This window comes from Scomber japonicus, chromosome 12 (genome assembly GCF_027409825.1).
Source record: "Scomber japonicus isolate fScoJap1 chromosome 12, fScoJap1.pri, whole genome shotgun sequence".
NCBI lineage: Eukaryota > Metazoa > Chordata > Actinopteri > Scombriformes > Scombridae > Scomber > Scomber japonicus.
The window spans coordinates 30,921,526-30,938,832 of record NC_070589.1 but is presented as its reverse complement, the minus strand read 5'-3'; the positions used below and the strand labels follow the sequence as shown (position 1 = coordinate 30,938,832).

The 17,307-nt window shown below is 44.1% G+C and overlaps 1 protein-coding gene across 1 annotated transcript in view; it reads right to left on the bottom strand.

Annotated features, from left to right (window-relative positions):
• Positions 1-16,408, bottom strand: part of LOC128369749 (la-related protein 4B-like) — a 62,386-nt gene extending 45,978 nt beyond the window's left edge. The window contains 1 exon segment of the mRNA XM_053330826.1: positions 16,295-16,408. Coding sequence (XP_053186801.1) covers positions 16,295-16,375 — 81 coding nt within the window. The 5' untranslated portion in view covers positions 16,376-16,408.
• Between the last annotated feature and the right edge of the window lie 899 nt (positions 16,409-17,307).

Here is a 17,307-nt window from a genome sequence, read left to right as displayed (position 1 = left end):
AAGAAAGAGAGAGAGATGAGAGAGAGAGAGAAAGTTAGAGAGACAGAGAGAGAGATGAGAGAGAGAGGGAGAGAGAGTGAAGGAAGACAGCTGATGGGAGGAAGAAGAAGAAGAAGAGGAAACTTTATGTTTTTAAAATGCGAGCTTACACAACAACAACAACAACTCCCAAACCGCCTTCGTCTTCGTCTTCCTCTTAAAAGAAAGTGACAGTTGGTTGTTTAGACATCTAAACGTTTATCATCACATCCTGGTGATACTGCTGCATCCTCCCAGTCTCTCCCAGTCCTTCCCAGTCCTCCCAATCTCTCTCTGTCCTCCCAGTCTCTCCCAGCCCTCCCAGTCTCTCCCAGTCCTCCCAGTCTCTCTCTGCAGCAAACCATCTACATCCATCCATCATAACCTGCTGCAGACTGGTGCAGAATCACAAGGCTGTAAAACAAATGAGTGACGGGCGTCTGTGGTAGTCTGCAGGATCACCCACACAGGAAGTGGAATAACCACCACTTCCTCTGCATGCTACACCTTGTTTTTTTTAATTTAGAAAGTTTATGACATATGCTGTGGCTCAATCTCTTCTTCTGTACTTACTCTTAAAACTTTAGAGTGAGTGTGAGTGCTTTAGAGGGTTCATATTGAGATGGATGGAAAGATGCACTATAAGTACCTGGATGATGCATTCAATGGTCATAAAGCTGAGTGTGTAACTATGGACGCTTCGCACCCTCAATTGGTCATTACAATGAGGAATTTATAAAGAATGACTTCAATACTTCCTGTTGGGGGGGAGGTAGAAAGGAAAAGAGGAAGGGAGGAGGGAAGGAAAGAGGGAGGAAGGAAAGGAAGAAAGGAAAGAGGAAGGAAGGAAGGATGAAAAGGAGGGAGGAAAGAAAGAGGGAAAGGAGGGAGGAAGGAAGGAAGGATGGAAAGGAGGGAGGAAAGAAGGAGGGAAAGGAGGGAGGGAGGAAGGATGGAAAAGAGGAAGGAAGGAAGGAAGGATGGAAAGGAAGGAGGAAGGAAGGAGGGAAGGAAAGAGGGAGGACTCAAAATATTCAAAAAGTTGAGTGTGTAACTATGGATGCTTCTCGCCCTCAATTGGTCATTACAAGGAGGAATTTATTAAGAATGACTTAAGAAGTACTTCCTGTTGGAGTTTTGGAAACTACACGACTTCAGTCTTCCAGGATATCAACTGATATATTAAAAGTAGGTTTAACTCAAAAGTTTTATAATATCGCAAGTTTAAATGATAATGTTTGTCACCTTTTTAACCCTCCTGTTGTCCTCGAGTCAAGGAAGGAAGGGAGGAAGAAGGAAGGAAAGAAGGAGCGGAGGGAGGGAGGAAGGAAGGATGGAAAGGAGGGAGGAAAGGAAAAGAGGAAGGGAGGAGGGAAGGAAAGGAGGAAAGGAAAGAGGGAGGAAGGAAGGATGGAAAGGAGGGAGGAAAGGAAAGAGGGAGGAAGGAAGGATGGAAAGGAGGGAGGAAAGGAGGGAAAGGAGGGAGGGAGGAAGGAAGGAAGGAAAGGAGTGAGGGAGGAAGGATGGAAGGAAAGAAGGTAGGAGGGAAGGAGAAAGGAAAAGAGGAAGGGAGGAAGGAAGGAAAGAAGGACAGAGGAAAGACGGAAGGGAGGAAGGTAGGAAAGGAAGGCAGGAAGGAAGAACAGAAGGATGGGAGAAAGGGGGATGGAGGAAGGAAAGAGAAGGGAGGAAAGAGAAGGGAGGAAAGAGTAGGAAGGAGGGAGGAAGGACAGACGGAAGAAGGAACAGTCAAAACAGAGAGAGAACGACATAAAGCTATGGACGCTTCTCACCCTCAACGGTCGCCATCTTGGCTCCGTAGCAGAAGAGGAGGGACTACTTTTCAAACAGGAAATGGAAACCAAAGACGTTGTAACTACGGTGAACATCGCTGCGTTATACAAATATAAATTATACATGTGGGTTTTAAACTAAGCTCCACTATATACTGCTGTCACATATAAACCCTCAGTATGTGTATTGGGTTCATTTAACAGCCTGAAATGATCTGGGACTGTGAATCCTGTTATTTTTGGTGATGTATTGTTCTTATTCCTCCTGGATAAGCAGCAGCAGCATTAGAGTCCAATAATAACGCTCATACAAAACCCATCTGTCATCATGCGTCAAATTAAAATGCAGTTAAATCTCACTTCCTGTATATTACTCAGTGAACACAAAGTAAATCAAACTCCAGCTGCATTGTCTTCAGAATTTCATCTTGAATTGTAAAACACTGCGCTCCGTCAACGCCGGCCTACTTGTGGTTTCTAGTATCTCTAAAAGTAGAATAGGAGGCAGAGCGTTCAATCTATCAAACTCATCTTCTGTGGAACCATCATCCAGGAGAAAACCGCCCTTTCTACATTTAAGAATAGGTTTAAAACATTCCTTAGACATAGACTGTATAAAAGAAATGGACGTAACATCCGTGACATCACCCATTGGTTTGTGGACTGCTGCTCGGAAGCCAATAGTTTCTAATCTAGGCAGCGCCATCTTGAAAATTGCAGGTGCATGCTGGGAAAAATAAAAACACGGATTCTACTTATATGGGAGCGGGGGAGGTTGCTATGGTTGCGACGCCTGGATCCCGAGGACATTGGTCAATCAACCTGTCAATCAGGACGTAGCCACGCCCTAATGCATACCCTGCTTTATCGTCACATATAAAATCAGGGAGGCCAAAATGTCCCAAATGAACATCATACTGCATTGAAGAAGGCTTTAAACTAGCGATTGAGACCATAAACACATTTTGAAAACGTTTACTGAGGTTAGAAATCAAGTGAGAAGTTGGTGAATTCTCCATTGACTTGTATAGAGACGGTCGCCCCCTGGTGGCCTTTTGATAGAATGCAGCTCTAAGTTACTTCCTGGTTGGCCTCATTTCAGAGGACCAGAACTCCCCACCTGGAAAAGGCTGATAACTATGCAGTACTGATTGTGGAGATAGAGCCTTAAACTGTTTCCCCTCCCCTACTATATAAGAGTGGAAGTCCGCTCTCATCAGTGGTTAACCTGCCTGGTGGCGAGTTATTGTTACTACATCTAACACTACTACTACAGTCTACAATTAGCCAGTTAGCCACCGAGCTAGCTGCTGATCTAGCTGCCAAGTTAGCCATTGAGTTAGCAGCAGAAAGCTCTCAGACGTAGCGTCCATGTTTCTGGTAGAGGTGGTGACTTTGATTGACAGGTGACACTTGGTAGGGGGCGGGGCTTCAGAGTTTGGGAGCAGAGAAAGAGGCTGATTTTTACACAACTTTGAAGCCTAATTTCATATATTTGGTGATTTTTTTAATCATTCAAATTTGGCAGGGTGGTTAACGACACACTTTTCTGTGGTATGTCAAACTCAGAACACATTTATTCTTACTTTACACGGACTTTAAATCAAAATAAAGAGTATGGTCTAGACCTGCTCTATGGGGAAAGTGCCTTGAGATGACTTTTGTTGGGATTTGGTGCTGTATGAATAAAATGAAAAGTGAATTGAATTATCAGGGATGTAAAATAACCTGACTTTGGTTTGTGAAAATGTTTATGAACTAACCTTTTGGTCTGTTTTAGCTCTATATTAAAACTGTCTAATCTCATCAGGCACCAAGAAAAAAAAGCAAATTAAATAGGTCTGGTTAAAGGTTACAGTGACATCGGACTGTATGATTGATTTCATCTGGAAGAAAATGTTCCCAGTCTGTAATTTACCTGCTTTCAAAAGTTACAAATCAAACATCTTCTACTCTAATCTTCCCCCGGTTATATTGACCTGTTTACTTCTGAGGACAATGTGAAGCAATGACTGATGACGGCAAATATATATATTGTTTGGTCTTAGTTAATGGATGATGACAAGCAGAGCACTAAACTATCAGCTCAGAGGGAACGCAGGACCCCCCCCGAGTCAACCTTCCTAAAATAGTCTCTAAAATAAGATAAGAGAGAAGAGGAGATAGATCTACCTTAACCCTCCTCCTGTTGTCCTCGAGTCAAGGGAGGAAGGGAGGAAGGAAAGGAAGGAAGGAAGGAAGGAAGAAAGGAAGGATAGGAGGGAGGAGGGAAGGAAGAAAGGAAGGATAGGAGGGAGGAAGGAAGGGAGGAAATGAAAGATGGAAGGGTGGAAGGACAGGAAGGAAGGAAGGATGGAGGTAAGAAGGAAGAGAGGAAGGTGGGGGTGAGAAGGAATGGAGGAGGGAGGGAGGAAAGGAAGAAGAAAAGGAGGAAGTTGGGGGGGGAAGGAAGGGAGGAAATGAAAGATGGAAGGGTGGAAGGAAAGGAAGGATGAAGGAAAGAAGGAAGGAAGGTAGGTAGGAGGGAGGGGGAAAGGGAGAAAGGAAAAGAACATAGGAGGAAGGGAGGAAAGAAGGAAGAGAGGAAGGTAGGGGGAGGAAAGAAGGAAGAGGAAGGTGGGGGGGAGAAGGAAGGGAGGAAGGAAAAGAGAAGAAGGGAGGGAGGAAAGAAGGAAGGAAGGAAGGAAGAAAAGGAGGGAGTAGGGAAGGAAGAAAGGAAGGAAAGAAAGGAGGAAATGAAAGATGGAAGGGTGGAAGGAAAGAAGGAAGGAAGGTCGGAGGGAGGGAGGAAAGAAGGAAGGAGGGAGGGAGAAAGGAAAAGAAGATGGGAGGAAGGTGGGAGGAGGAAAGAAGGAAGAGAGGAAGGTGGGGTGAGGGAGGAAGGAAAGGAAAGAAGGAAGGAACAAAGGAACAAAGGAAGGAACAAAGGAACGAAGGAAGGAAGGACATAACGAAGGAAGAAAGGGGATGGAGGAAGGAAAGGAGGAAAGAGAGAGGAAGAAAAGAAAGAGAGAAGGAGGGAGGGAAGGAGGAAGGACAGATCGAAGGAAGAAAGGAAGAAAGGAAGGAAGGAAGGAAGGAAGGAAGGAACAGTCAAAACAGACGGGGTCCATTTGACCCGGGCGGGAGGACGACAGGAAGTTTAAAGATGCTTCATGAGTTTTAGACCAGAGTCATTTTTAATCTGCTTCATCAGGCGTGATGAAGTAAAGTATGAGTTAGTAGATTTTAATCAGAACATTTCAGACACACCCCGCTGCTGCCGTCATGGCCGTCTTTCTCAAAACGTTTCCTCCCTCCCTCCCTTCCTTCCTTCTTTGAAAAGAGGAAAGACATCAAAGTCAAGATCCTCCAACAGAGGAGGTCTACAACACTTCTTACCCTCCACCCACAATGAACGTACTTTCATCCCAAGAGATCTCAAGAGAGAAAAGGAGGGAGGAGGGAAGGAAGAAAGGAAGGAAAGGAGGGAGGAAGGAAGGGAGGAAATGAAAGATGGAAGGGTGGAAGGAAAGGAAGGAAGGAAGGAAGGAAGGAAGGAGGAAAGAAGAAAGGAAGGTGGGGAAGGAGGAAAGAAGGAAGGAGGGAGGGAGAAGGAAGGAAGAAAAGGAGGGAGGAGGGAAGGAAGAAAGGAAGGAAAGGAGGAAGGAAGGAAGGAAGGAAGGAAGGAAGGGAGGAAATGAAAGATGGAAGGGTGGAAGGAAAGGAAGGAAGGAAGGAAGGAGGGAGAAAAGAAGGAAGGAGGGAGGGAGAAAGGAAAAGAAGATGAGAGGAAGGGAGGAAAGAAGGAAGAGAGGGAGGTGGGGAGGGGGAGGAAGGAAAGGAAGGAAGGAGGGAAGCAATGGAGGAACTCCTGGGATCCTCCAACAGAGGAGGTCTACAACACTTCTTACCCTCCACCCACAACGAACGTACTTTCATCCCGAGAGATTCAACAACTGTTCAACCTTTGTCCTCATGTGACAACTCCTGGCCTCAGGTGAGTCCGAGGTCCCGCTCTAAATCAGTGTTGCTACGACAACCAGGATCACGCTGACGAATCCAGTGATATCAGTGACTTTGATAACAATTACCTTCCTCCCTTCCTTCTTTCCTTCCTTCCTCCCTCCTTGCTCTTTTCCTTTCTCCCTTCCTTCCTCCTTCCCTCCTTCTTTCCTTTCTCCCTTCCTTCCTTCTCTCCTTCCCTCCTTCCTTCTTTCCTTCCTCATCCCCCTTTCTTCCTTCGTTATGTCCATTCCTTCCTCCCTTACTCCTTTCCTTCCTTCCCTACTTCCTTCCTCCCTCCCTCCTTCCTTCTTTCTTCCTCCCTCCCTTCCTCCCTTCCTCCCTCCCTCCTTCCTTCTTTCTTCCTCCCTCCCTTCCTTTCTCCCTTCCTTCCTTCCTTCCTTCCTCCTGGCCTCAGGTGAGTCCTACCACTCTAAATCACTGTTGCTATGACAACCAGGAGCACGCTGACGAATCCAGTGATATCAGTGACTTTGATAACAATTACCTTCCTCCATTCCTTCTTTCCTCTGTCCTTCTTTCCTTCCTTCCTCTTTTCTTTTCTCCCTCCCTCCCTTCCTTCCTTCCTCCCTCCTTGCTCTTTTCCTTTCTCCCTTCCTTCCCTCCTTCTTTCCTCCTTTCCTTCCCTCCTTTCCTCCCTTCCTTCCTCCCTGCCTGCCTTCCTTATCCCCCTTCCTTCCTTCCATTCCTTCCTCCCTCGGTTCCTTCCTTCCTTCTTTCCCTCCTTCCTTCCTTCTTTCCCTCCTTCCTTCTTTCCTTTCTCCCTTCCTTCCTTCCATCCTCCTTCCTCCCTTCCTCCCTCCTTCCTTCTTTCTTCCTCCCTCCCTCCTTCCTTCTTTCTTCCTCCCTCCCTCCCTTCCTTCCTCCTGGCCTCAGGTGAGTCCTACCACTCTAAATCACTGTTGCTATGACAACCAGGAGCACGCTGACGAATCCAGTGATATCAGTGACTTTGATAACAACACCACAACACAAAGGTTAAATAACTGGAGGCTTAAAGAATGACGTCGACCAACACCGCTGCTGCTGCAGAGTCACTGGAATAAAGATACGAGACTGAGAGGCTATAAATTATAGATTAATAAATGGACTCATGATCTTTCCTCTGTCCTTCCCTCCTTCCTTCCTCCCTCCTTTCTTCCTCTCTAGATTAATAAATGGACTCATGAAGTTTATAATATTACCTTCCTCCCTTCCTTCTTTCCTCTGTCCTTCTTTCCTTCCTTCCTCTTTTCTTTTCTCCCTCCCTCCCTCTGTTCCTTCCTTCTCTCCTTGCTCTTTTCCCTTCTCCCTTCCTTCCTTACTTCCCTCCCTCTTTCCTTTCTCCCTTCCTTCCTTATTTCCTCCCTTCATTCCTTCCTCATCCCCCTTTCTTCCTTCGTTATGTCCTTCCTTCCTCCCTTCTTCCATTCCTTCCTCCCTTCCTTCCATTCCTTCCTCCCTTCCTCCTTTCCTTCCTTCCTTCTTTCATTCCTTCCTTCCTCCCTCTCTCCTTCCTTCTTTCTTCCTCCCTCCCTCCCTTCCTTCCTCCCTCCATTTCTTCCTTCCTTCTTTCCTCCCTTCCTTCCCTCCTTCCTTCTTTCCTCCCTTCCTTCCCTCCTTCCTTCTTTCCTCCCTTCCTTCTTTCCTAATCCTTCATTATCCTTTCCTCCTCCCTCCTTCCATTCCTTCCTCCCTCCGTTCCTTCCTTCCTTCCTTCCTTTGTTCCTTCCTTCTTTCCTTCCCTTTCTCCCTAGATTAATAAATGGACTCATGGAGTTTATTATATTGGTTAGGTCTGGGTATCAGCAGTCGGTACCTTTAAGCCAGTGTTTCCCCTATGTACATTCAACAGCGCCGCTGCAAGAATGACTGTGCTTGAAGTAACGTGACGTTAACTATGTTGATCACTTGCTCGATTTCATTAGAAGTTGCTAGCAGGCTAGGCTTCATAACACAACCTGCCCCCTTCCTTCATGAGCTATTGAAGTAGGGGGAGGACAAAAGCACTCTCGGACGTTCCGTGAGTCTCCCACATATTGATAGCGGCTCCTTGATGCCCGCAGATGAGAAACAATCTGGAGCGAGCAAAGCAGCAGCACCAGGCGGGGAGTTCTGGTCCTCTGAAATGAGGCCAACCAGGAAGTAACTTAGAGCTGCATTCTATCAAAAGGCCACCAGGGGGCGACCGTCTCTATACAAGTCAATGGAGAATTCACCAACTTCTCACTTGATTTCTAACCTCAGTAAACGTTTTCAAAATGTGTTTATGGTCTCAATCGCTAGTTTAAAGCCTTCTTCAATGCAGTATGATGTTCATTTGGGACATTTTGGCCTCCCTGATTTTATATGTGACGATAAAGCAGGGTATGCATTAGGGCGTGGCTACGTCCTGATTGACAGGTTGATTGACCAATGTCCTCGAGATCCAGCCCTCGCAACCATAGCAACCTCCCCGCTCCGCCCATGGCTCCGCCTCATGCTCATATAAGTAGAATCTGTGTTTTTATTTTTCCCAGCATGCACCTGAAATTTTCAAGATGGCGCTGCCTAGATTAGAAACTATTGGCTTCCGAGCAGCAGTCCACAAACCAATGGGTGACGTCACGGATGTTACGTCCATTTCTTTTATACAGTGTGAGCAGCACGCACTAGAGAGTGACTGAGCGCGTGCACAAAAAACGATGGGTTTTCTATCGCTTCTATCACGTTATATCAATGATGTAATGTCACTGTGTGGATCATTAACCTAGTTGCAGGAGACTCCCTCTGTTTTGACTGTTCCTTCTTTCCTCCCTTCCTTCCTTCCTTCCGTCTGTCCTTCCTCCCTCCCTCCCTTCCTTCTTTCCTCCCTTCCTTCCATCCTACCTCCGTTCCTTCCTTCCTCTTTTCCTTTCTCCCTTCCTTCCGTCTGTCCTTCCACCCTCCCTCCTTCTCTTTCTTCCTTCCTCCCTCCCGTCCTTCCTCCTTTCCTTCCTTCCTCCTTTCCTTCCTTCCTCCATCCCCCTTTCTTCCTTCGTTATGTCCTTCCTTCCTTCCTCCCTTCCTCCATCCCCCTTTCTTCCTTCGTTATGTCCTTCCTTCCTTCCCTCCATTCCTCCCTTTCTCCCCATCCTCTCCTAGTAGACTGTAGCGGTCCCTAAAGAGTCTCTCTCGTCTATAATAAACTTCCTCTGAGGTTTTTGTTGCTTTGCTGAAACGTTTAAAGTAAAATAGGAGAACATAAATTCTTGAGATGTTTTGTCTCGTGGTCGACTATCAAGTTGCTCAATTTCACTCACTGCACACACACACACACACACACACTACTACACACACGTTACTACACACACACACACACACGCTGCTACACACACGCTGCTTCACACGCAACCCGCCACTCAGCTCCGGCAGGCGGCGGCTACTCTACTATTAAAAAAAGGAGGGAAACACAATAAAGAGAGAGTTTTAGAGCAGGGGTGTCAAACATGAGGCCCGTGGGCCAGAACCGGCCCGCCAAGGCATCCAATCTGGCCCACTTTCCTTCCTGTCTTCTTTTCCTTCCTATACCCTCCTATCATCTGTCCTTCTTTGTTTACTTCCCTCCATCCTTCCTTCCTTCCTTCCATCTTTCCTTAATCTTCTTTTCCTTTCCTTCTTTCCTTAATTTGCTTTTACGGTCTTCCTTTCCTTCCTTCCTTCCTTCCTTCCTTGTCTTCTTTCCTTCTTTGTTTCCTTCCCTCCATCTTTCCTTTATTTTTATTTTCCTTTCTTCCTTTCCTTCCTTCCTTGTCTTCTTTCATTCTTTGTTTCCTTCCCTCCGTCCTTCCTTCCTTCCATCTTTTCTTCATCTTTTCCCTTTCTTCCTTCCTTCCTCGTCTTCTTTCCTTCTTTGTTTCCTTCCCTCCATCCTTCCTTCCTTCCATCTTTCCTTAATTTGCTTTTTCTTTCTTCCTTTCTTTCCTTCCTTCCTTCCTTGTCTTCTTTCCTTCTTTGTTTCCTTCCCTCCGTCCTTCCTTCCTTCCATCTTTTCTTCATCTTCTTTTCCTTTCTTTCTTCCTTCCTCGTCTTCTTTCCTTCCTTCCTTCCTTCATTTGCTTTTCCTTCCTCCCTCCTTCCTATCACTTTTCCCTTCTTTCCATCTTCTTATTGGTCCGGCCCACATGAGATCATGGCTGTATTGTGGCCCTTGAACATAAATGACCTCCTGCTCTAGTGTCAGTGAGCTCGGCCGGTATCTACATCTCCACAGAAGCAGAAGCAGCAAAGCGTGAACTAACAGCTTTAAACTCAACTGAACTTCATCAATGGTTCCTTGTTTTCTTTCCTTCTTTGTTTCCTTCCCTCCGTCCTTCCTTCCTTCCTTCCATCTTTTCTTCATCTTCCTTTCCTTCCTTCCTTGCTTCCTTCCTTTCTTGTCTTCTTTTCATTTCTTCCTTTCCTTCATAATCCCTTTTCCTTCCTCCCTTCCGTCCTTCCATCTTTTCTTCATCTTCTTTTCCTTCCTTCCTTTCCTTCCTTCCTTTCCTTCATAATCCCTTTTCTTTCCTTCCTTCCTTCCTTCATCTTCTTTTCCTTTCTTCCTTCCTTTCTTGTCTTCTTTTCATTTCTTCCTTTCCTTCATAATCCCTTTTCCTTCCTTCCTTCTTTCATCTTCCTTTCCTTCCTTCTTTGTTTCCTTCCCTCCGTCCTTCCTTCCTTCCTTCCATCTTTTCTTCATCTTCATCTTCCTTTCCTTCCTTCCTTGTCTTCTTTTCATTTCTTCCTTTCCTTCATAATCCCTTTTCCGTCCTTCATCTTCCTTTCCTTCCTTCTTTGTTTCCCTCCATCCTTCCTTCCTTCCTTCCTTCCATCTTTTCATCATCTTCCTTTCCTTCCTTCCTTTCTTGTCTTCTTTTCATTTCTTCCTTTCCTTCATAATCCCTTTTCTTTCCTTCCTTCCTTCCTTCCATCCTTCCTTCATCTTCTTTTCCTTCCTTCCTTCATCTTCCCTTTTCCTTCCTTCCTTCCTTCCTTCATCTTCCTTTCCTTCCTTCCATCCTTCCTTTTGTCTTTCCTTCCCTCATTTCTTTCCTTCCCTTCTTTCCATCTTTTTATTGGTCCGGCCCACATGAGATCAAACTGGTTTGACCCTCCTGCTCTAGTGTCAGTGAGCTCGGCCGGTATCTACATCTCCACAGAAGCAGAAGCAGCAAAGCGTAAACTAACAGCTTTAAACTCAACTGAACTTCATCAATGGTTCCTGTTGGTTAACCAATGACAGCACAGCAGCAGCAGCAGATGTGCTCACTTCTGCTTTTTAAAAAGGACAATACGCTGAAATGATCTTTAATCTATCGCTCCATAAAGAGACAGATTACTGGAGGAAGAAGAAGGGAGGGAGGGAGGGAGGAAAGGAGGAAGGAAGGAAGGAAGGATAGATAGAGTAAAGGAAGGAAGGAGGGAGGGAGGAAAGAGAGAGGAAGGAACGAAAGAGAGGAGGGAGGAAGGAAGGAAGGAAGGAAGGAAAGGAGGGAGGAAGAAGGAAGGAAAGGAGGGAGGAAGAAGGAAGGAAAGGAGGGAGGGAGGAAGGAGGGAAGGAGGGAAGGAGGGAGGGAGGAAGGAACGAAAGAGAGAAGTAGGGGGGAAGGAAGGAAAGGAGGAAGGAAGGAACGAAGGATAAAGTAAAGGAAGGAAGGAGAGAAGGAAAGGAAGGAAGGAGGGAAGGAAAGGAAGGAAGGAGGGAGGGAGGAAAGAGAGAGGAAGGAACGAAAGAGAGAAGGAGGGAGGAAGGAAGGAAGGAAGGAAGGAAAGGAGGGAGGGAGGAAGGAAGGAAAGGAGGGAGGAAGAAGGAAGGAAAGGAGGGAAGGAGGAAGGAAGGGAGGAAGGAAAGGAGGGAGGAAGAAGGAAGGAAAGAGAGGAAGGAAGGAAAGGAGGGAGGAAGGAAGGAAGGGAGTGAGGAAGGAAAAGAGAAAGGAAGGAAAGAAGGATAGAGGAAAGGAAGGAAGGAAAGGAGGAAGGAAGGGGGAGGGAGAAAGGAAAAGAGGAAGGAAGAAGGAAGGTAGGAGGGAGGGAGAAAGGAAAAAAGGAAGGGAGGAAGGACAAAGGAAGGAAAGAAGGGGGGAGGGAGGAAAGAGGGAAAGAGAGAAGGAGGGAAGAAGGAAGGAAAGGAGGATGGTAGGAAAGAAAGAAGATTTAGCTTTTTATCTCTTTGGATTTTTTTGGATTAGTCAGATGATATTGATAATAAAGATGTTTTAAGGTGTGACGCTGTGGTTAACCTTCGTATCGTCCTCCCGGGTTAAATTGACTCCGTCTGTTTTGACTGTTCCTTCTTTCCTCCCTCCTGTATCACTACTTTTAAGCCACTCAGATTTAGGCATGGGATGATAACCGTGTTCAAGGTATACCGCGATTTGAAAAAGCCACGATAACCGAAACCGCCAAATTTTCTGTCATACCGTTCCTAAGGTATGAGCTGTTTTTAGTCTGGTCAAAGACAGAAAGTGCTAGTCCGTCCTTTCCTTCCTTCTTCCTCTCTCCCATCCTTCCTTCTTTTCTTCCGTCCTTCCTCCCTTCCTTTTCTTCCTCCCTCCCTCCCTTCTGTCCTTCCTTCTTTTCTTCCTTCCTTCCCTCCCTCCCTTCCCTCCCTCCCTTCCTTCCTTCTTTCCTTCCTCCCTCCCTCCCTTCCTTACTTCCTTGACTTGAGGACAACAGGAGTACGAGCTTAATCTCTGTTTAGGAAAAGGAAGTGACCCTCACTTTTATGTCTGGTCAAAGACAGGAAGTGCTGGTCAGTAACCCCTCAGGTGGTGCAGCTGCAGCGTAGTATAACGCCCCTCACACTGTCATTACAGATTCAGGTTAAATGAACATGTCTGTCTTCATTTTTCTTCCTTTTAGGAACATTTTAGAGCTGTAATCACAATACCGCCATACCATGAAACTGTGATATTTTTGCTTATGGTTATCATACCGCCAGAATCTCATACCGGCCCATGCCTACTCAGAGACTCAAGGGGGGAAAAAAAGGGGGATGAATGAATGACGAAAGTTTCTGCCCTACATTTAAAAAAACAGGAAATAAAGTGAGAAAAAAAAAAAAAAAAAAAAAAAGCAGAAGACAAAAACACATCGAGGTTTATAAACAGAAGGACGAAAGGAAGTAAAACCAAGAATAAACCAACAAGGCCTCAAAAGTCTGAGCTCCACTTTTTGGTTTTAGTTGAGTTTATTATAAATGTGTCGTCGTCGTCACACCCAGCGAAGGAACGAGAGCCAAACCTCAGACGTCGACGCCTACGATGAGCCGACCCACTACCAGCATCATGAAAAGAGATAAATTATAATAATAATAATATGAAAAAAAAAAAAAAAGAGGTCATAGTTATTCAGTTACTTCCTGGAGCATTTTCTCCTTTATACATAATCAGTGTGTGAAATCAACTCTAGTCCATAAAAAAAAAAAAGAGAGAGAGAAAGAAAAAGAAGGGGAGGGGGGGGGTTCAATGTATCCACCACCAACTAACTTAACTCTTTATAGGACACTCATTGAAAGGAAGGGAGGAAGGAAGGAAAGAAGGAAGGAAGGAAGGAGGGAGGAAGGAAAGGAAGGAAGGAAGGAAGGAAGGTAGGGGGGAGGAAAGAAAGAGAGAAGGAGGGAGGGAGGAAGGGAAGAAAGAAGGAAGGAAGGAAGAAGAAAGGGGGATGGAGGAAGGAAAGAAGGAGGGAGGGAGGAAGAACAGATGGAAGGAAGGAAGGAAGGAAGGACGGAGGAAGGAAAGAAGGAAGGGAGGAGAGAAGGAGGGAGGAGAGAAGGAGGAAGGGAGGAAGGACAGATGGAAGGAAGGAAAGGAAGGAAGGACGGAGGAAATAAGGAACGAGGGAGGGAGAAAGGAAAAGAGGAAGGGAAGAAAGAAGGCAGGGAGGAAGGGAAGGAAGGAAGGAAGGAAGGAAGGAAGGAAGGATATTTTGGGATATTTACAGAAGTTACCAAATATAATTATTTGCCCAATAAAGGGTTAACACAGTGGTGTATAGTAGAAAAATAGAATATATGACTCAACTATAAAATGTATTTTTAATTTTAACAATAAAACAAAATGTCCTTTTCATAAAAAAAGACAAATATAATATACTAAAAAAATGTGCTTTTCATAAAATGTAAATATGTGGAATTGGTTCATGTCGCTATAAAAATAAATAGTAAATAAATACACTAAATATAAATTAAATAGTTTCAGAACAACTTCTTGGCAATGGTATTCAACTTCTAGAAGACGTTGAATGCCATTTCATGATACGTATCGATACAACATTATAAAATCCCATATTTCACCCATCCCGAATCAACCAACTTTCATATTAACTCCGACAGTAACCGCTGAATAACATCAAGTTAATCTGCCAAATTAAGACTACAAAAACACACCTCAGAACACTTCCAAGATCTTCAGTGTCCCAATTTCCTCAACTGAGTATTTCCTGACTAGCGGTGTCGTAGCTTGTTGCTATCACTAAAATTAGTCAATTGAATTAGTCAAACATATCAAACTACAAACGTTATTAAGGAGAAATAGGCAAGTTTAAACCATTAAATCTGTAGCTGGTCCACTTTTATATGGGGGAAGATACCCACCGCCTCATTTTTACACTGATTTTTAAACTGTAATGTGCTTTTGTGACCACTAGGTGGCATGAAAACGCAAGTACGACAAGTCCAAAAAGACAACAGGTCAAAGTTATGCAGAATCACAAATACTCACAAAACTACCAACTTTCTGATTAACTCGCGACAGTAACCGCAGAATAACAAGTTAATCTGCCAATATGATCAGGATTTGACGACCACAGTTAAAATTAAAACTTCCAACAAAACTGTACAACTGAGTATTTCCCCATTGGCGGTGTCGTAACTTGTTGCTATCACTAAAATTAGTCAATTTAATTAGTGAAACATATCAAACTACAAAGGTTATTAAACATAAATAAACAAGTTTCAACCATTAAATCTGTATCTGGTCCACTTTTATCATGGGGAAGATACCCACCGTCTAATTTTTAGGCTAATTTTTAAACTGTAATGTGCTTTTGCGACCACTAGGTGGCACAAAAACACAAGTACGACAAGTCCAAAAAGACAACAGGTCAAAGTTAAGCAGAATCACCCATCCCGAATCACAAATACTCAATACTCCGATAACAACAACAACAAGTTAATCTGCCAAATTAAGACTTCAAGACTTCCAACAAACTACAAAAATAAACCTCAGAAGATTTCCAAGATTTTTCTTTTCCTCAACCGAATGTTTCCTGACTAGCGGTTTCGTAGCTTGTTGATATCACCAAAAAAAATGTTTTAAAGTATATTTTTTGGGCCTTTTTTACCTTTAATGTACAGTAGAGAGAGACAGGAAATGGGAGGCAGAGGGGAGGGGAATGACACGCAAGATAGGACTGCTCGACGCAGGATTCGAACTGGGGTTGCCGGCAGTGAGGACTGTAGCCTCAACACATGAGGCGGGTGCTCTACCCACTGAGCTAAACATCGCTCCTCGATATCACAAAAATGAGTCAATTGAATTAGTCAAACATATCAAACTACGAACGTTACTAAGCATAAAATTTGTACCTGGTCCACTTTGATCTGGGAGAAGATACCCGCCATGTAATGTGCTTTTGTGACCACTAGGTGGCACAAAAACGCATGTACGAAGGAGAACAACAGGTCAAAGTTAAGCAGAATGAGTCTAAAAGTCCAAAATATAAAGTCCCCCATAATGAGGACGCAGGATCGAAGGAGGTTAAATTAAAACTTTAGAGACTTCCCACAAATCTCAGAACATTTCCAGAGAGAGAGAGAGAGAGAGAGAGAGCGAGCTAGAGAGGGGGGGGGAAGAGAGAGAGAGAGGGGCAGAGGGAGAGAGCGAGAGCGAGAGACAGAGACAGAGACAGAGACAGAGAGAGAGAGAGAGAGGACAGAGAGACAGAGAGAGAGAGAGAGAGAGACAGAGAGAGAGAGAGAGAGAGAGAGAGGGAGGGAGACAGGGGGGAGAGAGAGACACAGAGAGAGAGAGAGAGAGAGAGAGAGAGGGAGAGAGAGAGAGAGAGGGAGGGAGAGAGGGGGGGAGAGGGAGAGAGAGAGAGAGACAGAGAGACAGAGGGAGAGAGAGAGACACAGAAAGAGAGAGAGAGAGACAGAGAGAGAGAGAGAGAGAGAGAGAGAGAGAGAGAGAGAGAGAGAGAGAGAGAGAGAGAGAGAGAGAGAGAGAGAGTGAAAGGGGGAGGACAGAGAGAGAGAGAAAGACAGAGAGAGAGAGAGAGAGACTTCCCACAAATCTCAGAACATTTCCAGGAGTTTCACGTCACCAGAAAAACTACTCCGATATATCAAGATATGTTAAAAATGCTCCAGACACACACACACACACACACACACACACACACACACACACACACACACACACACAGGCACACACACAGGCACACACACACACACACACACACAGCTGATAAAGAAGGTGTGTAAATATGAAACTCACCAAATGAGAGCTCTCTTTTGCCTCTTGTACTTGCTGCACCTGTGGTTCAGCGACAACTTTCGTGTCCTGGTCAGAAGTCATGAGCCGTCTGCTTCTTGGCTCCTCAGGGAGAAGTCTCTGTGTCACCAAAGAAGCTACGGAGGGAGGGGGGGGGGGCGGGGGGGGGGAAGAGAAAGAGAGAGAGAGAGAAAGAGAGAGAGAGGAGGGGGGAGAGATATATTAGTGTCAGTTTTTGTATAGAATATTAAAGATGTGTCCATTTCATGACGAGTAGCTAGACAGTTAAATAAATACAAGTTTGTTTGTTATAAATAATATAACTTATTTTTTCTATTTTAGTTTTTGTGAATATCGGAAGTATAAATTAAAATTAAAAAAAAAAAAAAATTAAACAGCCTGAACTACTTACAATGCAGACAATAAACAAGAGAAGACATTTGTTGCTCAACTGTCACATTTTTGACCCATATAAAATAATTGTGACACACATTTCGAATAAAAAGCTTCATAAAAACTGACTCAAACCAAAAAAAGAAAAGTGAACACAACCTTTTGATGAAAGTTAACAAAGTTACCAAAAAAAAAAAAAAAGTCATATACTAACCCTAAAATTTTAAGTCTTGGTTCATCATAAGTTTAACCTAGTTTTAGTCTCACTTTTATTTCAACTTTATCTATTTATTTAATTTTAGCATAGTTTCTTTTACTGTAACTTTTAATAAACCTTTCCTTTTATTCTCTCTTATTTTATTTCAAACATTTATTTATCATCTTTATTTTTTCTAGCTCTCAATTTTTTCTTTTAATTCAGCCTCCCATCATTTTTTACCCATTTTTTTTTACTTTATTTGATGCTGTTTTATAAGTTTTTATCTTCTTTTTATTTGTTTTTTAACCTCTTTTTTTTAAAACCTAGTCTTAGTCTCGCTTTTATTCAACTTTATCTCTTATTTTTTCATTTTAATGTATTTTAACCTAATTTAATTTTTACTCAAACTTTTCTGAACTTTTTT